We start from the raw sequence: 22,676 nt of genomic DNA, 5'->3' as shown, positions 1-22,676 counted from the left end.
GCGGAGCTTCTTGGTCTGCGAGACTCCCCCCTCTCGCAGGCTTGGCCCTCCATTCTATCGAGGGCCTACCTCGATGACGGGCTCTGGAGTCCCGAGAGGTGGCATGCCGCAAAGAGGGGGTTGCGGGGTTTTTTAAAATTGTCCTTGTTTAAACTTTTAAGGGGTTCTGGGAGGGGGGAGGGGGGTGGGATTGGAATTAGGATTGTGGGTTTGGGGGATAACCCACTAGGGGGAGAGTCGGGCTTGGCCAGGACGTTCGGCGGGGGTGATGGGGGATCCGGAGGGGGTCGAGCTGGTCCAGACTATGCTTTCACCATCGGTACTATGTGTGGGAGGGGTAGATATGGCGGGAGCAGGGGGCCATATCATGTTAAGGGAGCACGCACCCGCTGTCTTCAAGCGGTAGAGTGCTCCGGCCCCCAAGGCTCCACCCGTTCTCCAGGTAGTACAGACCTTCAGGGCCCGGGCCTTCGTCTGATGTTGTGCAACGCCAGGTCTGTAGTAAATAAAGCCCCCCTCATCTGTGATCTTGTTTACGAGGGGGGAGCGGACCTGGTGGGTATTACGGAGACCTGGTTGGGCCCAGAGGGAGGGGTCCCTCTGGTAGAAATGTGCCCACCAGGTTTCCACGCATTCCATCAGCCAAGGTCACAGGGGAGGGGCGGGGGAGTAGCGGTTATTATTAAAGAAGGCCTTAGGCCGAGGGAGACCACTGTGCCTCAGACAGCTGGTTGTGAGTCCCTCCTTGTGAAGTGGGGCCACGGGGCTCAGATGGGTTTGCTGATCACGTACCTGGCTCCCTGCCACGTGGCGGCAGCCCTGCCCGAGCTACTCAACATTATTGCCGCGGTGGCGGTTGATACCCCCAGACTTATGGTCATGGGGGATTTCAACCTGCCATCCGTGGGTGAGGCATCTGAGGTGGCTCGGGAGTTCATGGCTTCCATGACGGCCATGGACCTGACCCAACTAATTCATGGCCCTACGCACACTGGGGGAAACACACTGGACTTGGTTTTTGTCTCTGGACAGTGGTTGAGTGATCTTGAGATAGGGGATATAGTCATCGAGCCCTTGTCATGGTCAGATCACTCGCTCCTTCGCCTTGACCTTCGAACCGCAGCACCCCGCCGCAGGGAGGCGGAACCGGTAAGATGGTACCGCCCCAGGCGCCTGATGGAACCTGATAGGTTCCAGATGGAGCTTGGGCCAATCCCGGAGGTTCTGGCTCACGCCTCATCTGGGGACCTAGTGGCCGCCTGGGATAGGGCGGCGGCTGGAGCCCTGGATTGAGTCATGCCTTTGCGGCCTCTGACCCGGCGCCGATCTCGCCTGGCTCCTTGGTTCACCGAGGAGCTGAGGGAGATGAAGCGCCGGAAAAGACGCCTAGAGAGCTGTTGGAGGGCTAGTCTTTCTGAATCTGACCGAACACTGGTAAGATCTCATATTAGGAGTTACCTAGTGGCGATAAAAGCAGCAAAGTGTACTCACTTTACTGCTCTTATTGCATCATCAGATAATCGCCCGGCCACCCTGTTTAGGGTGACCCGCTCCCTGCTCCACCAGGAAGCGCGGGAGGACCCCTTGGAGGGAAGAGCCGAGGATTTTGTTCAGTATCTGTATGACAAAATCACTCAGATTCGGGCAGGTCTGGACTCCGACGGGATAGATCCAGCGAGGGTGACGGAGACAGGTCTTGAGACTGTTATCTGGGATGAGTTTGATCCTGTGACCCCAGATGACGTGGACAGGATTCTGGGTAGATTGAACGCGACCACATGTTTGTTGGACCCGTGTCCCTCCTGGTTAGTGCTGGCTTCCCGGGAGGTGACGCGAGGCTGGCTCCAGGGGATTATAAATGCTTCGTTGGGTGAGGGTGTCTTTCCCGCTGCCTTGAAAGAGGCGGTGGTAAGGCCTCTCCTCAAGAAGCCTTCCCTGGACCCGGCAGTATTGGCTAATTATCGTCCAGTCTCCAACCTTTGCTTCGTTGCGAAGGTTGTTGAGAGTGTGGTTGCACGACAGCTACCCCAGTACCTGGATGAAGCGTCGTATCTAGATCCGTTCCAGTCGGGCTTCAGGCCGGGGAACAGCACGGAAACGGCATTGGTCGCGTTGGTTGATGATCTCTGGAGGGCTCGGGACAGGGGTTGTTCCTCTGTCCTGGTCCTGTTAGACCTCTCAGCGGCTTTTGATACCATCGACCATGGTATCATGCTGCACCGGCTGGAAGGGTTGGGGGTGGGAGGCACCGTTTTACGGTGGTTCTCCTCCTTTCTCTCTGACCGGTCACAGTCTGTGTTGACAGGGGGGCAGAGATCGACCCCGAGGCCCCTTATATGTGGGGTGCCGCAGGGATCGGTTCTCTCGCCCCTTCTGTTCAACATTTATGTAAAGCCGCTGGGCGAGATCATCCGTGGTTTCGGGGTGAAGTACCATCTGTACGCTGATGACACCCAGCTGTACATCTCCACCCCGGACCACCCCAACGATGCCCTTGAAGTGATGTCCCAGTGCCTGGAGGCCGTACGGATCTGGATGGGGAGAAACGGGCTCAGGCTCAACCCATCCAAGACCGAGTGGCTGTGGTTTCCGACGTCCCGATATAGTCAGCTGGTGCCATCGCTGGCTATTGGGGGCGAATCATTGGCCCCCACGGAAAGGGCTCGTAACTTGGGCGTCCTCCTGGACTCACGGCTGTCTTTAGAAGAGCACTTGACGGCCGTGACCGGGAGAATTTTTCATCAGGTTCGCCTGATTCGCCACAGCCAGGATACCTAGAAGTTATTGGCAGAATATGTTTTTTCCTAATCTCTGTGTAAAAGGAACATCTAAGGATCATGTGACCCACAATCTCCATCTATCCTGAGCCACAGGAACAGAGTCTTGTGTGAGCAAAAATGCTTTCCAGTGGTTTGCTGACTCCAATTGACTAAGATAGCTGGCAGGAGCAGCAACCCATCTAATGGCATCTGGGGCCAGAAACAGCAGAGCTTTCCCTAAATCCGGCTGCCTCTCGATGTCCTCCACCTTTTGTCAGAAGGTTTGTCTTGCTAAGTCGTAGTCTATCTTGAGTATTGAAGCTGGGCAGAAGCCTGATTTGGCAAGGTTGGACTTGACAGCCTTGAGCCATGATGAGGAGAATTTGTTGACTTTGTAAACTGCTTGGAGAGTGTATGAAGCGCTATATTCTGTAAGTCTATGTGCTATTGCTATTAACAATCACATAATTCACTTAACTGCAGCAATTCGCTTAACAACCTGGGAAAAGAGGACATAAAATGCAACTCACTTAACTGCCTTCCTTAACGACTGAAATTCTGAACCTAATTGAGGTTGTAAGTCGAGGATTACCTGCAATATATGCTAGCTTCCTCTATTGTGGATTCTCCCTAGTTTTTATACTGTATATAACTCAAAGCAGCAAATATTCCTAATATTTCCCCTCCCACTTTTAGTAATTTGATATGATTGACAGACATTTTACCCTCAAACATAGGTTATACATATTTTTTAAAAATGTTTATTATACTTAACATGCAAACTATGATACATTTTTAAAAGATGAAATGTCAATAAGGTCCAAACCCAGAGAAGCATAGCTAGGAAATTCAAAGGGTTTTCAAGTTTCAGGATTGAAATTAAATGTGTTTAGACAGTAAGTGAGCAAACATTTTAAGCCAGATGTTCTTTAAATTTGGATATTTACTTGGATATTGGATATTTGTTATTTACTGCCATTAAGAAGAAAAGACATTGCATTTATCTTTCCAGGAATTATTCTTACAACTCTGTATTCAGGTGCTTCATTTCAACCCAACAAAAGGAACTAAAAAATTTTCATAGGTTGTGTAACCAACCCGAAAAAATAAAATAAAGGAAGAGACCAATTCTGCCATCAATATTGTATGTAAATAAAATGTGCATGTACACAGCGCATGACTATCTATTTCCTGTTTTGTTCTATTTTTCACAGTACTCTTCCTTATTTTTGACAATGTATCAGCAATTTTTTCACCATAGGAAGAACCAAGCTAGCCCCGTTAATTGCTTCTTTAAAGTTATCATTTTCAATCAGTTGTGATGAATGATTTTATTCTAGAATGATTTTATGCTGTACTGAACCTGAAAACTTTGTGCGTGATGGCAACAGCGGGGGTGATGAGGATGGATTTTGATTCATGTTTTCAGTCATTAGGAGTTTCTTTGATAAATGTTTCTAATTCTTGAAGGAACATAGGAAGTTAGGTACAGCCTGATAAGAGAACTAGTTCAAACTATCCAGGATATTGACGTTCATTTCTCGCAAACTCATTATTTATTTATTTGTTTGTTTGTTTGTTTTAATTTGTATACCGCCCTTCTCCAACAGGACTCATGGCGGTGAACAGCCAGAATAAAACAGAACATATAAAATTTAAAAAACAATTTAAAAATAATTAAATAATTATGATATAAAGACATTTCCTGAATATGAAGATGAGCTTTAACGAGATTGATGATAGGCACAAATAATCAGGAACAGTGGTTGAATTCAAAGCACTAAGAGGTTATTCTTTTTTTTTTAAACATTTTTTATTTTATTTATTTTTAACATAAAACATAAAACAACATCTTTTTAGAGCAAAGGTTTGGATCCGGTATAAAATAAGTATAAATTCCAAATTTCATCAATTAACATCTTAACAAAAAAGGAAAAAGAAAAAAAAGAAAGAAAGAAAAGAACCAAAAAGACACAAGAAAAAACAGAACAAGTCTATACCCAATTTTTGTCGTTCAATTTAACATCTTATTCTAACATTTAACATTTTATTATTAATCACCCTGAATCTTAAACTTCAAAATCTAAATAGCTCTTTATAATATTCGTTTATCATTTTAACAATCAGTATTTCATATATTTTCCTTACTTCAAAGACCCAATTCAAGTCAATGTTTCTTTTAAATCACATCTCATAATCAACATATAATATTTTATTCCTCTCTTAAAAATTTCAAAATCAGTAACTATTCTTCAAAGATATCTCCTTCACTCCTCCTATTTTTATTTTTGGCTGAATTGCAGCTTAATTGGCTGTTTTCCATGTATATTCCTCCACTAACCTTATTTGTTGGCTGGATCACAGTTAATTTTAACTGCTTTCCAACATTTTCTCCTTCACTCCTCCTAGGTTTATTTTTAGCTGGATAACGGCTTTTCAGCTGTTTTCCAGTAGTGCTTACCTCACTCCTTACCTTTTATTTAACTGGTTCACAGTTGATTTTCACTGGTCCCCAGTATTATCTCCTCCACTCCTCCTGGGTTTATTTTTGGCTGGTTCACAGCCTAATCATCTATTCTCCAAGAATGCTTCCCTCCACTCCTAACCTTATATGTAGACTAATTCACAATTTACTTTTAATCATCTGATCCCCAAAATCACACTTCCTTGTTGAAATAAAATAATAATGTATTTTAATATATATCTTCTCTCCTACTCTCTCCTATACTATTAATTTTATTTAAATTTCTCCCATTTCATATTTGTTCCTTGTTTTTATGTAAAGCAACATATAAAATCTATAAACAATTTTTATTGGTAAAGGCTTCATTCACATTGTCTTTTTTTTTTCTATAAAAAACAATATTTTAAACCCTTTTAAAGAAGCCAGTTTCTATAATCATTAAATCTATCAGCAATTTTTATTAATAATCAAAAATTCATTCATACTATGCATGTTTCTTATAGTTTTTCTAGAATCACATTTTCTCATCTTAAAAATCACTTCTCTTAATAACAATAATAAAAGGTAAAAAAGGAAAGAGAAAGGGAGAAGAAAAAAATAAAAAGGAGGAAAAAAATAAATAAGAAAAAAAAAATAAAAAAATAAAAAGATAAGGGTATGGCAAAAAGGATAAAAAAAGAATTTCCCAAAAAAAATAGAGAAGAGAGGAATAAAATAAAAGAGTAATAAAGTAAAAAAAAGAAAAAAAAAGAAGAAGTAACAAAGAGAGTAAAAGAAGAAAGAGGAAATCTCCTTACATTATTTAGACTTCAATTATATAAAAAACATTTACATCCTTTTTAATTAGACTATAGTATTTTTCATCTTACTATAATTTTTTTTCCTTTTCAATTCCAATGTCAGTAAAATTATAAAGACTAAGAAGTTTAGTTCTTTTTTATTCCCAATATGGTATTGTCATATCCTCTTCCGTTTCTACGCCCTTTCCTTTTGCTGCCACGCCTTTCGTTTTAATTGTCCAATTAATTCCTTCTTTTCAACTATCCATATGTAGTCCAAAAATGAATTAAACACATCTAGGATCAAACTTTTTTAGTTTTCTTTCAAAATAATCCAATTGAGAAAACAAGAGTCAAAGTTTCTCCTTTAAGTAACAAGCGGTCCACAATTTATATTTTCACTTCTTCTTGACAGGCAACCATTTTAGCTTCCTCTGCCACGTCTGCTTAGTCAGTTTAAATTATTCCATCTTATTTCTTATTTCTTCTTTCTTTCCTTAATACCACCAATAAACAAATTAGGAATCCCCAAAGTTGGTCCTCCTTGATTGTTTTCATAACGGACCAACTTAGATAGCAAGATACATTGTGTCTAAGTTAATTCAAAAGTAATCCACAAGTTTAAACTTTCACTTCTCCAAGACATGACTCCATTTTAACCATTCTGTAATTTTCCGATACGCTTTCCCGGTTGCTTCAAAAGATTTCTGCTTACCACCTCTTCCCTCCTTGTCTCTCCAGAAGTAATCCAGTTCAATAACAAAGAGTTTCAAAGTTTTACAATTTCCAAAGCACTAAGAGGTTATTCTTGTCATTTATACTCAAGAATGTAAAGCTAAATTGGCGCTAGACAAAGGTCAATGGAATTCAAGAGGGGCTGGACTTGGGTCCCTCATGGCTGTGCAATGACCAAGCTAAACTGGCGCTACAATAAGGGTCAGTGAAATTCATGGGGAACTAGACTTGGGTCCCTTGAGACTGTTCAATGACTGTAAACTGATTGTGTGTTTAACTTCACCCTCCAGCTCAGCCTGTTCATCTCCTACAGTCGTACTAAGAATGTCTATGGAGATTCTCAGTCATCCAGGTCATGGTTCTCCCAAAGGTGCTTTTTCAAAAGACAACTGGCCTTTGCTTTTCCTTGAAGTTGTTTCGCTTCTTATCCAAGAAGCTTCTTCAGTTCAGTTACAGAACTGAAAAAGTTTCTTGGATACAAAGTGAAACAACTTCAAGGAAAAACAAAGCCCAGTTGCCTTTTGAAAAAGCACCTTTGGGGCATACTAAGAATATTATGGGATGCTGTGGTATTTTATATACCACATATTAGAGTTATGGAGCATGTGTGCTCCATCAGAGATATGTCAAATGATATTAACCAATGAAAGAATCACTCCAAACTCAATACATTTGAATTGTATATCAAGTGATTCTCTATCTTTCTGAGCTGCTCCTCTCTTGGATGAGGTGCCCTCTTTGCTTGTGTATATTAATAAAGAGTAGAGTCTACATTACTGGCTTAGGTTCTGTTTGTGCCAGGCACACCATGCTAATGGATCGGCTGACATTTACGCCTAACATGCGTGCATGTGCTGTCACTTGCGTACGTGCATCTGAGCATAAACAAAATAGTCATTCAAATTCAACTGAGAGTGTGAAGACTAACACTGTCTCTGTACAAAGGAGTCAAACGTTAGCCAAGATGAAATCTTCTGCATTCCAGGAACAGATCTCCAAAATCAACCAATCCTGTAGCACTTACTTGCTTCAAACTGCTAATAGCATCTATGGAAAAAAAGCATTTCATTTATTAATGTGAGTAGCATATTTTTCTGTAAGATGTATTCAGTGGTGGGATTCAAATAATTTAACAACCAGTTCTCTGCCCTAATGACCAACTGGGTGAGTGTGGCTGGGCAGGCGTGACCAAGGGCCATGACAGCACTCAGCCTCCTGCAGCATTCTGGCAGTCAAAACAGGGCGCGGGGATTAATTACAAAATGTAGGCTTTGCTTTGTGACATCCAGATCCACGAGCAAGGAGTGTGAACTGCACACAAAATACACTTTTGTTTGCTTATGAAGAAATATCTGCAAAGTCAGAGGTACACTAAATGTAGACTTTTAGCTACACATCTTCCCAGCAAACAGCAAATTTAGAAGCTCCTGGTAAAGAGGGTTCATTTTAGGATGAGTAAAACACAGTTTGCATGTTGGAGGTTCCTAAAGGAATGATGGAAACTCTATATTTTAAAGAACATTAGAGTGAGGGGTACAGAATAGCCCTTCTCTCCCTGAGGCTATAGAGACCTGGCACCAATCAAAACACTGTTTGTGAAGCAACTGATCAACACTGACTGGGTAAGCCACTAGTATATGAAAATAAGAGCAAACTCCACTCCTGTCTAGTACTGATAATATTACCTAGTTTGGTAATGATTGATACCCCCAGGCTTATGGTTATGGGGGATTTCAACCTGCCATTGTTGGTGAAATGTCAATGGCAGCCCAGGAGTTCATGGCTTCCATGACGGCCTTGGACCTGACCCAGTTAGTTCAAGGCCCTACCCACACGGGGGGACACACTCTGGATCTGATTTTTGTCTCTGGCCAGTGGCAGAATGATCTAGAAATAGGGGATTTAGTCATCGAGCCCTTGTCATGGTCTGATCATTCTCTCCTTCGTATGGACTTTTGAACCGCTACCCCATCTGGGAGAGCGGGAAGACCCCTTGCAGGGCAGGGCTGAGGATTTTGTGCAATACCTGCATGACAAAATCGCTCAGATTCGAGAGGGTTTGGACTCCGACTGGGTAGGTTCAGATGGGGTGATGGAGGTGGGTCTTGAGAATGTTAGCTGGGAGGAATTTGACATTGTGACTCCCAAGGACGTGGACAGGGTTCTGGGTAGGCTGAACGTGGCCACATGTTTATTGGACCTGTGTCCCTCCTGGTTGGTACTGGCTTCCCGGGAAGTTACACGAGGCTGGCTCCAGAGGATTATCAATGCTTCTCTAAGTGAGGGTTTCTTTCCCGCCACCTTGAAAGAGGCGGTGGTGAGGCCCCTCCTCAAGAAGCCCTCCCTGGACCCAGCTATTTTAGCAAATTATTGTCCAGTCTCCAACCTCCGTTTTGTGGCAAAGGTTGTTGAGAGTGTGGTAGCGCAACAGCTTCCCCGGTACCTGGATGAAGCAGACTATCTGGATCCGTTCCAGTCAGGTTTCAGGCCTGGGTATAGCACAGAAATGGCATTGGTCACTTTGGTTGATGATCTCTGGAGGGCTCGGGACAGGGGTTGTTCCTCTGTCCTGGTCCTATTAAATCTCTCAGCGGCTTTTGATACCATCGACCATGGTATCATGTTGTGCCGGTTGGAGGGGTTAGGAGGGGGGGCACCATGTTGCGGTGGTTCTCCTCTTTCCTTTCTAACCATATGCAGTCTGTGTTGGCAGGGGGGCAGAGGTTGACCCCGAGGCACCTAGTTTGTGGAGTGCCGCAAAAATCGGTCCTCTCGCCCCTCCTGTTCAACATTTATGTGAAGCCGCTGGGCGAGATCATCCATGGCTTTGGGGTGGATTTCCATCAGCACGCTGATGATATCAGCTGTACATTTCCACCCCAGGCCACCCCAATGATGCCCTTGACATGATGACCCGGTGCCTGGAGGCTGTATGGATCTGGATGGGGAGAAACAAACTCAGACTCAACCCCTCCAAGACGGGGTGGCTGTGGTTTCCAGTGTTCCGTCATAGTCAGCTGGTTCCATCACTGACTATTGGGGGTGAGACCTTGAGCCCCTCAGAGAGGGTTCGCAACTTGGGTGTCCTCCTGGACTCGCAGGTGACCATTTGACGGCTATGGCCAGGAGGGCTTTTTATCAGGTCCGCCTGATCTACCAGTTGCGTCCCTTTCTGGACTGGGACTCCTTGCGCACAGTCACTCACACCCTCATCACCTCCCGTCTGGACGACTGTAATGCTCTCTACATGGGGCTCCCCTTGAAGAGCACCCGGAGGCTCCAACTGGTCCAGAATGTGGCCACGCGGGTGATTATGGGAACGACTTGACGCTCCCATGTAACACTGCTCCTGCGCGAGCTGCACTGGCTCCCGGTGGTCTTCCGGGTGCGAATCAAGGTGTTGGTCGCCATCTTTAAAGTGCTCCATGGCTTAGGACCTGGGTACTTACGAGACCGCCTTCTGCCACCGATAGCCTCCCATCGACCAGTACACTCCCACAGAGAGGGACTCCTCAGGGTGCCGTCAGTCAAACAATGTCGACTGGCGACCCCCAGGGGGAGAGCCTTCTCTGTGGGGGCACCTGCTCTCTGGAATGAGCTGCCCCCGGAGATTCGTAGGATTCCCGACCTTTGCACCTTTAATACTTTTAATTCATCTTTTAACTTTTATATTGTTGTGGGTTTTATCTCTGGCTGTACACCACCCTGAGTCCTCGGGAAAAGAGCGGTATAAAAATTTAATAAAATAAATAAAATAAATAAAAAATAATGAAACATCTGCAAGAAAATCATCAGAGAGCACCAAGGACCCCATAGTTCAACCCTAAACTATAAATATTCTCTTCTATTGATAAACGCCTGCCTAATATGAGATGGCTCCCAGTGGATTTCATTCTAAACTTTGATATGATTTCTGTAAATAAGGAATGTAGAATTATAATGGTTGAGCCTTTGATCCTTCATACATCAAAAAAATACAAAGCTAAGGTATAAACAAATTAAAAACAGAATTGGAAAAAGAAAAGGCTCAGGAAAGAAAAAGAGTGGAAATGTAAGAAAGAGGAAAAGAAGGAAAACCAAAAAAGAATGACTTCCAACTTTCATACAGATATGAATAAAAGATATATCAAATATATCATATCTAAGATTAACATTTGTCTACATTATTTAATAATAACCCCATAATCCCATATTTAATCATCAAAACCCAGATGAACTTTTAATTTCAGTTTCTCACAAAAAGTCCAGTAATGGTTCATATCACTTTAATCACTATTTGTTAACAAAACCACAACTGATTTATTTAATTGCACCAAACTCTAAATAAAACAGGAATGGAAAATCCTAAACTCTATGTAGACCCATGCTTCTCAACTTTGGCAACTTTAAGGTGCATGGACTTCAATTCCCAGAATTCCCAAGGCAGCATGAAGTCCGTCCATCTTAAACTTGCCAAGATTGAAAAACACTGATATACAGATAGGGATTTTTCCATTCCTCTTTTACTGGTTCTTACTTACTTATGAGCAATCATAATGAAAAATCCTCACTTCCACCCCATCCAAGGGCAAAGATAATTCAAAATCCTCACTTCCACTCCATCCCAGAGCAACTACCATTCATTCATTCATTCATTCATTCATTCATTCATTCATTCATTCATTTATCAACAAGGAAAACAAGAAACAGTATAGACATAGACATGGACACATGAAAAAAAATTGGCACAAATAAGCAAAAAATAGCCATAAACACATAAAATGGGAACAGTAGGACAGGAATGGTAGGCACGCTGCAGGGCAACAAAAGAAGACCATGTGACTACCAGTTTTAAAAAACTTCATTCAGACCTTCCAACTTCTTGGAGAAAAAAGATTTCATGAAGTTGGAAGGTCTGAGTGAACTGATTGATCAGCCTCCTGGCTGATTGAGGCTGCTTGTCCATTGTCGTCTCCCAGTTGATCAGTGTAGCTCCCAGTCATGCCCCTGCACCCTCCCGATCCAGAGTGACAACCCCGGTGGGAGGGGCAGAGTGGGGTGAGGCCAGTCAGAGGAACAAGTAGTTCACCGAATTACGCAAAAAATTAACAACAGGTTTGGCTGAACCCATGCAAACCAGCATATAAGTATTATATTTTTAGATTTGGCTACTACATGATTCAAGCTGTCTCTTACATTAGTTGCCTCCAAAATATTCAGGTAAACATTTAATAGATATTTAACAGATAAGGTCTGGTGAAACTATTCTGGGTGTAGTAACTGCTGATTCAGTCTAAAGAGGGAAAGGTGCAATTGATCTTGAAATAATCTTTGCACATAGACCAGGGAAGTCAAACTGAATTTCATTGAGGGGCGCATCAGGGTTGTGATTGACCTTGGGGGGCCAGGCGGGTGTGGCCAACTGGGTGAATGTGGCCGAGTAGGCAGGTGTGGCCAAGTGAGTGGGTGTTGCTGAGTGGGTGGGTGTGGCCAACTGGATGGGCATGGCCATCTTGATGCCACTTCCCAAACTGCTGGCATGTTTTCTCTTTCCACTGGGTAGACCGGGCCAAAGCAACACGGGCCAACCCCTTACATTTTCCAGTAAGAACCTGCAGGCCAGATCCGACCACATCACAGGCCTTGTGTTTGACACCCCTGATATAATCCATCATTTGTCCATATGCAAATATCTAAATTGCTTCTGGCTTCCATTCTACCAAGAAATAGACTATAGGAACTGCTGCAATAGCTCTTACTTTGTTTTCCACAACTAGTTAGGGTTTTTTTAAAAAGAAAAATGTATTAAGATTAAATATTTGATTTAGGAGGTAAGAAAAAGTTATTCACTTTCTGATTTGACACAACCCTCTCATTGTGCTTTCAGACTTCAGTTTAGATTCTTCAATGCACTGAGTCCCATGTTCTGAGTTTCTACATCACAGATGTAAAACTCATGGCATCACATTGCTGACATGTGATGGTTTGCGACATTTTTTCCAGGAGCTGGGACGGGTGTGGCCTGTGCATGACGCATCCGGCCCATAGGCCACCAGTTTTACACCCCTGCCGTACATGTTATCCAGGAAACTAGAGGAGGAAGATGCATAAAGTACATTTGGTACCCTGAGTTATTTATAAAAAATAATAAAGGTGAAATAAAAATAATAAAATAATATACCCTAGTAGAGTCTAACTTCTGGAAGGGAAGATCAATTTAGCTCCCTTGACATAATATACAAATGCTTCAATCCCGCCTTCTCCCAGGATGTTTTTCTGTTATCTCAGTCTATCCCTGCAGTGGTCTCCATCCAGGATTCATTCTGCTTAAATTTTCAAGATTAGTCAAAATTTGCTAGGATACCTTTACTTGTAATCTCTGGACAGTGTGGCACCAGTCAGCTCTATCCCCAGAGTTAATAATTAACCAAATTAATAATTTAATTTGATTTTTTAAAGTTTAACTACTTATATATAAAATTATCGTTATTAGCTGCTGGCCTTCCAGCAAACTAAAGAGTAGGTTTATTAAGACAGCTAGAAATTATGTTGCAATGGTGTAGCCCCAAGTGAGACTGTGACTGTTCCAAAGGCCACTCCCAGGAAGTTTAAAGAGATAGTCATGAACATCCACCTCTCCACATCCAGATTCCTCTCCTGCCCTTCTAGCCTCTTCCTTCTTCTCTAACCAGTGATTTCCATCGCTCATGGTGAACCTTTGTGCCTGGAGGCTCTTGAGTCAAACCAGGGAGGACATTACCCCCAAAATGTTCATTTTACTTCTTCCAGGATTTATTGCAGCTTGGTCAGTGTTCCTCTCCAGCCAGATGTCTCCAGTAACTGCCCTACCAGTTCAGAACACTACCTCTTCAAGGTAAAACCATTGTATGTTTCTCTCTGTCTTGTTCTAATCCCTGTAGGTGCCCCAGGTGAGATTGACATAGCCCCACTTTAGGGCTGCTTGACGCTTTGTGGTGGCTCCCTTGGTTGGGACGTTGTTGTGTAAATACTTAGATGTTTTGGTGATATAGCTGATTGGTGCCTTTGGCATCATGAAAACACCTAACTATAAAAAGGGGAGGACATGCTGCCTAGTTGGGATTGTCCATCCCAGTGTCCTGACAGGACTGCTGTATCGTTGCATTGAATGGGGGAACGTCCTGTCACCCCCCAAATCCTGCAGGATGAAAACCTTAATAAAGTTACTACTTTCCTACTCTGACTGATACAAGCTAGCAAGACATTTGCTTCCTATTGCTTAGAATTGCTGTACTTGTTCTTTTCTAATATGGAAGGTAGCTTCCAGTTTTTCCAAAGATTTCTTGACTACACGGTTTGCAGAGAAGAGATAGACATTATCTTGAACAACAGAAAAGTAATACAAATTTAGTGAAAGCCACAGTGAACATATTGGGAGGCAAAACTAAAGTCTGATTGTTGGTAGTATTTGTTAACTAACTCAGAGTCATAAATAGCCTCTATGATTTCAGATTCTCCTAAATGGTTCATTAGGCTAGAGTGAGATTATGCACTTTTCTAGAATCCGTTACTTAAAAGACACCTTTATCTTCTCTGTTATCCGTTTGCTTAATACTTGAGTCAGCCTATTTGTAGCAGAGTTGTTATGAAATAAGGATTCATCTGAGTTCGCAGGAAGGAATTGCACCATCTGACTAGAAAGATGCCTACTTCTCTATTCTCTTCTAATTTTCTTTTCAAATTAGCATTTACATTACTTAATATATGTAATCTAATATGTTATGGTGATTTAGGCTATACTGGTACATTAATGTAACATATATATTACATTAATCTTTGTATATGTAATATATGTATATATTACATACATATAAAGATTGTCCATGTGAACGAAGGGGAAGATTCTTAAATAATGTTTGATATTATTCATTAGTCCTTATTCATCAATTATTTAATATTAGAATTGATAGTTTTAAATTAAATTTAAGTTAATTGCAGTTTCATCTCAATTCAGATCACATTTTTGTTCTGGACCTACCGTTTTTTGCAGTGGGGGCCTAAAAAAAGACCACTTTCATGGGGGAATAAGCAAATCATATTTCTCTGCATACCTTCAACTTTTGTCTTTGGGAATCTGTAATTATCCTTATAGAGTAGCTTTAGTTACTGTATAAGATTTGGCGTCCACCTGGCTTCTCCTGCCCCTCCTTCCTCACATGGAAATGAGAGCTGCCTCGATAGAAAATGAGCATGACTGTACATCAGTGTCCTCCTTTTCACAATCAGCAGGTGTTCTTATTTTTGGAATTAATATTTAAAAATTAATATTAATTTTAATATTAAAATTATTATTTTTTGGAATTTTTGGAATTATATATGAATCTGGAAATGGGGTTCATAGTTCCCTTATATTTTGTCCACTAGATCCTGTAAATCACATTCCGTAAAGCAAGTGGAATAATTCTTCAAGTAGAACAATCAAGTAGAACATGGGTGGGATGTTTTGGTCATCTCATTATCTAGGCGTTAATCTGTGGTTTATCATACTATATTTGTTCTCCAGGCTTGAAAACATGGACAGCATTTCTGCGTCAAACATCAAATTTGTCCTCAACATCTTCAAGAAGGTTACTGCAAATGATTCTTCCCCAAACTTGTTTTTTTCTCCTTTGAGTATATCTTCTGCACTACTAATGGTCTCGTTGGGTGCCAGAAATAACACAGAAGCTCAGATATTAAAGGTATATTAAGATACATTTTATCAAAAAGAAAAAAAGGGGGGTTGGCTGTGATCTTGTCCTCACCCTTGCTAGCCAATTATGAGAACATCTATTTTATTTATTTATGAAGTTTATACAATGCCCATTTTGCAATCATGCAACTGAGGGTAGGACAAGAAGCGACGGGTGGAAACTAATCAAGGAGAGAAGCAACCTCGAACTAAGGAGAAATTTCCTGACAGTTAGAACAATTAATCAGTGGAACAACTTGCCTCCAGAAGTTGTGAATGCTCTAAAACTGGAAGTTTTTAAGAAGATGTTGGAAAACCATTTGTCTGAAGTGCTGTAGGGTTTCTTGCCTGAGCAGGGGGTTGGACTAGAAGACCTCCAATGTCCCTTCCAACTCTGTTATTCTTTCTGTTCTATTAACTGGGGCAGCTAATATATCATCTGGTCTAAAAAGTTCCAAGCACACCTATCACCTCAACCTGGCTGCCGCCCTAAGATGATGCTGTTCATGCAGTTGCCAACTGTCTGATTAGCTTTTAAAAAATGCAACAAGTACAAGAGATGCCATTATTATCAAGATTCTTTAACTCTGCTCCCAATTCTCATCCAGATTTGGGATTCTGTTTGCATGAGGGTGGAAGCAGCTCCTATTTGCTTGGAATGTAAACAGCATGTATAGGAAGTCCGATGGGGATTCAGCTGTCTGTGCTTGACTTCTTCAAGGTCATTATGGCAACTGCTGATTATGGAAATATTCATATACTACATAGTGCTTTACAGCCCTCTCTAAGCAATTTACAGAGTCAGCATATTTCCCCCCAACAATCTGGGCCCTCATTTTACCAACCTCAGCAGGATGGAAGGGCTGAGTCAACATTGAGCCATTCAGAATCAAACTCCTGAAGTGAGCCATGAGCTGGCCTGCAGTACTCCATTCTAACTACTGCGCCACCACGGCTCATAGAAAATGGTATTATTTCGGGCAAAAGTCCTCAACTTGAAGTCCCAGGATTTGGAAAGTCATTTTTGTGTATCCTAGAGATACCTTTCACCACAATTAACCCAAAATCAGCTTGAAGTCAGATCTTCAAGGACCATTTGAAGGATGGCATGGTGAGGGGAACCTGAATCTCTGAGGCAAAATGGTTTCAGAGAGCAAATATTATGACAGAGAAGGCAAAACATGTTTTAAAGATGGCTCCTATAGCAAATACAAGAACGTTCCTTCTGCTTCTTAACAAAATATTTTACACATGGAGGGGTTGCACTTTGTGATTTAGAAATCTATTTTTCCAGGAAAGGAACATTTCTGAAAATCCCCAATTTCTCTTGGGTGTCAATCAAATTGATTTTCAAAGGAGATCAATGACTACGACTTTCAAACATGGAGAAGCCCAAACATGTACAGTAAAGTCAGGTCAAGCTTAAATTTTAGGAACTTTATGGACACCCATATTATATGAGTTTCTGGGGCAACAGTGAGGAATCAGTTGCCTTTAAGGAAGGTTTTTTTTTTTTTTTTAAAGTCAGCCTCCTCTGTAAGCTTGGGGTTCAAGCACTACCCAAATATTAACTAGGCCCAATACTGTTTGGCTTTCATTAGCCATTAACTTTAAAAGCTATACATCTGCAGTGATCCTTCAAAAAATTTACTGCCGAAATATGTAGATTGTTTGAAATGTGTATGTTTTCCAAGGTCTGCTGTTGTGGTATTACATTTTGAATAGTTGTTAAACTTAATTTAATTAACCGAATATCATCTTATAGGCGCTATCTCTACCCAAAGATGGAGAGGTTCACCAAAGATTTGAGAAACTTATTTCTGATATCAACAAACCAGGTGCCAATTATAGCCTCTGTCTAGTCAACCAGCTCTTTGGAGAAACATCATATGATTTTCTTGCAGTAAGTTACATACATGTTGGAGATCTGGCTGGAAACAACCATAAATGCTCTGTTTGTTCTAATGTTTGCCTATCTCATTGCAATTGCAGTTTGGCTCTAATAAAGTACCAAATATTCCTATAGCTTTACTTGGTCCATTGAGTTATCTGGAGGGGAAATTTAAAAGTCTAGCTGCTTTTACTGGGAATGTTACAGGAACATCCAGTGGGATGTTTCTAAATATAAAACTTTCAAATAAAAGTCATAAATAGAACCATGTGACCCTTAATTGCCAGATATATTTTTGAATAAACTATGTTATCTTAAAATAATTCCATATACTTCCTAATATCTGATAATTTCTAGGCTGTATTAACTATCCAATGGCATTAGCTGGTTTTAGGTAATATTCAGTGTAATAAGTAATGTTTCCAGATTGTTAGTTCATAGAAAAATGAGACAAAATCAATTTGCATTTTTATTACTGCTTCTGTTGTTGAGATGTCATTGTTTCTTAAGTCATTTATAGAATCCATTCAGAGATTCTACCATGCAGGTGTGGAGAAACTTAACTTCACACAAGCTTCAGAAGATTCGAGAAGATATATAAATGCCTGGGTAGAAGAAAAAACATCAGGTGAGAATGATAATAAGAGTTAATTAGTAGCTGCATTAAGTAAGACATGCAATATTGTGTGTGCATGTCAGAGAGACAGACAAGGCAGGCAAACCCACCATAGTTAACCATTATTTGCTACATAAAAGCTCATCAAACCTGAGATGAAATTCTAGCCATGAATAGATTATTGGTTTTATTGATGGACACATCTGAGCATATTTCCGTTATTTAGCTTGCCTGTTATTTAACTTGTATGTGTGTGGTAACCAGTGGTGGGTTCTTCCCGGTTCAGTCCGGTTTGGCTGAGCCGGTAGCAGTGACGATATGACGTCACCGAACCGGTTCTCCCCCCCGCCCTCCTACCCCCCCACCCACGTTATTCTTACCTTTTATTTGGTCCCACCCCCAATCTATTGCTGCCTCCTGAGTCCCAGCTGATGACTAGAGGGGAAAAAACTGTTTAAACTCCTGCCGCGGGGCTTCAAAGGGCCGTCCTACAGCTGATCAGTGTTAAAAGCAAACAAATGAGTCGGGTCGTAATTGCGAGGACTGGTCGTAAGTGCGAGGACCTTCCAGAAATGACTCTGACCAGCTAGCCACGCACACCTAGTCACATGACTTCCAAGCCACACCCACAAAATAAGCCACGCCCACAGAACCGGTAGTAAAAACATTTAGAACCCACCCCTGGTGGTAACCTTACTAAATAATGATATAAGATGGGCAATTATATAAATGTTAAGGGAGGGAGGGTGGGTGGATGGAGGTTGGACTGGCCCTGAGGAAGCCAAAGCTACATTCCATCCTCAGTCAGAGGAGTTCTCTGGGTGATTGCCTTGAGCTCCTGAAGAGAGAAATCTAATAATTAAATTAAAATGAAGAGAGAGAGAGAGACAGAGGGACGGAGACAAAGACGGAGATGGAGACAGAGAAAGAGAAAGAAACAGAGAGAAAGAAGGTAGGTGAGTGATGTTCAGAAATAATAAATCTGATCTCTCAATTAAAGCAGTTTTTTTAAAAAAAACTTTCAAAGGAAAAATTCAGGATCTGCTTGTCCCTGGAATAATTGATTCGCTTACAAGACTGGTTTTGGTGAATGCGATCTATTTCAAGGGAAACTGGGCAAATAAGTTCAACAAAAATTACACAGAGGAAAAGCCATTCTGGATTAACAAGGTATTCATTTACTGTATTAACAGAGTAAAAGAGACATTATGAATATTTTAAATTGTGTTATTTTGTATATATCTGAAGCAAGTGTGGAATTAGTTTGAAACATTCCTGTAGCAAAGAAATTGCTTACTCCTTCCATTTTATTGATCTTCATGGAAATAGATGAATCATGAAAGTCAGTCATCTTAAGTCCTTCAGGCTTTGTGTGTAGCAATTCAAACTTTTCTGTCATTTAAACTTTGCGCAGGGATTTTTAGTGCAGCACCACTCCCACTAATTCTATGTGATTAGCCACAAAAACTACGGAGTGATTAGTGAATATATTTGCTTAGTATATGGATCTATTATGTATTATCACCTGGACGTATTCGATGGAGGAGGAACAAGCAAAATATGTTTCTATGTTGCTCTCCACAAAGAAGGCTAGTTTTGATATTATGGACATCTGTTCATTTGAGAAAACTGCTGATTAAAACCACAGACCTGTGTTTCATTGCATTCTTTTGCTCACAGAATAGACAATTTGATTTTCTAAAGTTCATAATCTTTGTCTGTTTTTTAAATCTATTTCTTAATATTCTAAAATTATTCAAATTTTGTGAAAAGTAAATTATCACTATGTATAAAGAGTGGAAAATCTGGTAGATGGCTGAGACATGAAAATGCTCATATAAATCCTCAGTTTCTCTTAAAAATTCAACACAAAAAATGAAAGATTTAAGCAGAGGAAAAAAACCCCTAAGGATAAATCCATGATAGAATTATTTGCATTTCCTATTTATTTGAAAGATTTCTTCTAACATACATTTTCCCCACTTGTAGAATGAAAGGAAAATAGTGCAGATGATGTTCAGGAAAGGAGAATATAACATGGCTCACATATCGGCCGATCGGATTTCCATTCTTGAGATTCCATATGATGATAATGACTTGAGCATGATCATTCTGCTCCCTGATGAGATTGAAGATAACTCTACTGGATTGGAAAAGGTGAGTTTTGCTTTCATAAAACAGAATTTAAGCCCTTGTCCATCTCTGGTACTAGCTGTACGCTGTTCTTTTTAATATTGAAGCTTGCCTTTCTGCAATTATAGTTAGTACTATTGGGTTGACTTGTATTTTCCCTTATTTTGAAAAGATGCAAAAAAAAAAGTCTAAAGAACACCAGCGAATGCATTTATATTTCTAAGTATTGTATACAAAGGGGGATTCCATCTGTAGCTGTTGTGTACAAGGCAATTGATAAGGTTGTCAATAACGTACAGTATTTCTTCTGACATTATTAAAATGCAAGGGATTCAATTTTTGATTCTTCAGCTTATACTGTTTCATGTTAAAATAGCTATCAAGATTCATAGCTTGAAGGAAAGAACAAACAAGTTCATATAGCTGAGGTATTTTTTTGCATGGATATTTGTCTTCAAGTAAGGTTTAGCTTCTGGCAACTGTGGAGAAATGCAAGTAGTTTATTTGGCAACATTTTCAGAAGTTGTTTTCCCTTGCCTGCTTCCTAGAGCTAAAAGAATATAACTGGCCCCAAATCACCAAATCTGATAATTCAGATCAGAGTGATGATTCATAATCCAGTGCTTTTAACAACTATACCAAACTAGGCCTCATTGTTTACTTTTCTTTTAGCATTCCTTTTAGTTTTAGGCATAATTGTAATTTTTGGGGTTTTCTGGAATGGAAATTGGTATAAAATTTAATTCTAACATGAATAAATTATAAAAATATTTCTTATCAGCACGTGAATTTTCTCTGATGTAATATATATACAATTGTCTGGGCTGTTGGTTAAACAATTGAGTTAGAAATGGATGTACTTTGAATAGACAGTAAAGTTACACTTATATTCCTACTTTTTCTCCTGGGTCCGAAGGTCTACACTATTTTTGTGACTTAGTTATCTTTCCTAATGTTTTAGGAAGTACAAGAATTTGTAAGTGTTTGTAAGATTTCAGGATTTTTCTGTCATTGTGAGCACCTGCATCATACTTGTGTTAGTATCAGAATAAATCATAGTGTCATATAACCAGGAATTTCTTTCTCCTTTAATGCTTTTCATCTTATTTTAGCTGGAGAGAGAAATTACATATGAGAAACTCATGGACTGGATCAATCCAGAGAGGATGGCCCTAAGAGAAATTGAACTCTCTCTTCCCAAATTTAAATTGGAAGAAAAATATGACCTGAAGCCGGTTCTGAGAAGCATGGGAATGACGGATGCATTTGATGAGGACAAGGCAGACTTCTCTGGAATGTCAACTAACAATGATTTAGTCATATCTGAAGTTGTTCACAAATCATTCATAGAAGTCAACGAAGAAGGCACTGAGGCAGCTGCTGCCACTGCTGTAATAGGGATATTTAGGGGTCCAAATGTTGTAGACGAATTCAAAGCTGACCATCCCTTCGACTTTTTGGTTATCAATCGATCTGGAAAGAACATCCTGTTCATTGGTAGGTATAGTTCTCCATAATGGGTGCATCCAGCATATGTTGGCACAATGGCTCTGATCCTTAATTCCTCATCAGATTTGTTTAAACATTGTGATACTAAACTTTCACTACCACACTTACGATCTTCTGTGTAATTGGGGTAGATAGTTCCTTCGTAATACTCCATAATACTGGATTTTAATCAGGGGTGAAATGTAAAATTTGTTACTACCGGTTCAGTGGGCATGGCTTGGGGGGGGTGTAATGTGACTGGGTGGGCGTGGCCAACTTTTTTTGAAAAAAACTTTTCAAAGCATTTTTTCTAATCCTTTGAAAAGCCTCTCTGCCGATCAGGCAACTCAGCTGGGATCATCAGAGACTGTTCAAAGCATTTTTTTTACCACCTTTGCGGCCAAGAGGTTGCAGAAAAAAAAGCTTTGAAAAGCCTCTGATGATCCCAGCTGAGCCGCACGATCATCAGAGGCTTTTTTAAATTTTATTTTTTAAAAAATGCTTTTAAAAGTTAAAAAAAAAAGCCTCTGAGGATTGTGCAGCTCAGCTGGGCATGGTGAGGGGGGGGGCACGCAGGGATTTTTGCTACCGGTTCTCCGAACCACCCGGCGCCATCACTACCAGATTGGGCGATCCAGTCGGAACCGGGAGCATTTCACCCCTGATTTTAATTCTTTCTTTCCAGAATTATTTTTAATCAATTCAAGATAATAAGTTTTGAGTACAAGTGTTCTGATTGGTAGATAAATCCTGCAAAATTGCTTTGTTTATAGGGAATAGTTGCTAAGCATGAATCAAGGTATTACAACACAGATGTAGTTATGTATTTGCCAGTGTACATTTCCATATGATGATACAATACAGTCAGCTCAGCTTCCATTGTGACATCATGTTTTTTCATTTGAGTGACATCATGGCTAGCTGTCGCTGTAGCTTGGCTTCTAATAGCAAGTGTACAACTGTGCTAGAATGAGCAACATATTTATTTTTGTGATCATCATTTAATCAAGCAATTTGATTCTATGTAACTCAAATATTTCCAAATGATATTTACTTTATATAATTCTTATTTTGCTGCAGTCTTTCATGTAATCAAAATTGAAATAAAAGAGCATTTGATTA

General features: G+C 40.7%; 1 protein-coding gene across 1 annotated transcript; it reads left to right on the top strand.

Moving 5' to 3' along the window:
* Positions 1–13,384: 13,384 nt before the first annotated feature.
* Positions 13,385–22,676, top strand: LOC139314827 (leukocyte elastase inhibitor-like). The gene is made up of 7 exons (XM_070940745.1): positions 13,385–13,590; positions 15,259–15,436; positions 17,192–17,329; positions 17,828–17,945; positions 18,961–19,103; positions 19,923–20,090; positions 21,179–22,676. The coding sequence occupies exons 1-7, from the start codon at positions 13,424–13,426 to the stop codon at positions 21,581–21,583; spliced, it is 1,317 nt and encodes a 438-aa protein (XP_070796846.1). The 5' UTR covers positions 13,385–13,423; the 3' UTR covers positions 21,584–22,676.

This window comes from Pituophis catenifer, unplaced genomic scaffold (assembly GCF_029215685.1).
Source record: "Pituophis catenifer annectens isolate HBS135680 unplaced genomic scaffold, rPitCat1.0.hap2 SCAF_3, whole genome shotgun sequence".
In the NCBI taxonomy this organism is placed as follows: domain Eukaryota; kingdom Metazoa; phylum Chordata; class Lepidosauria; order Squamata; family Colubridae; genus Pituophis; species Pituophis catenifer.
The sequence above is the reverse complement of the archived record's forward strand: the minus strand, read 5'-3'. Positions and strand labels throughout refer to the sequence as shown.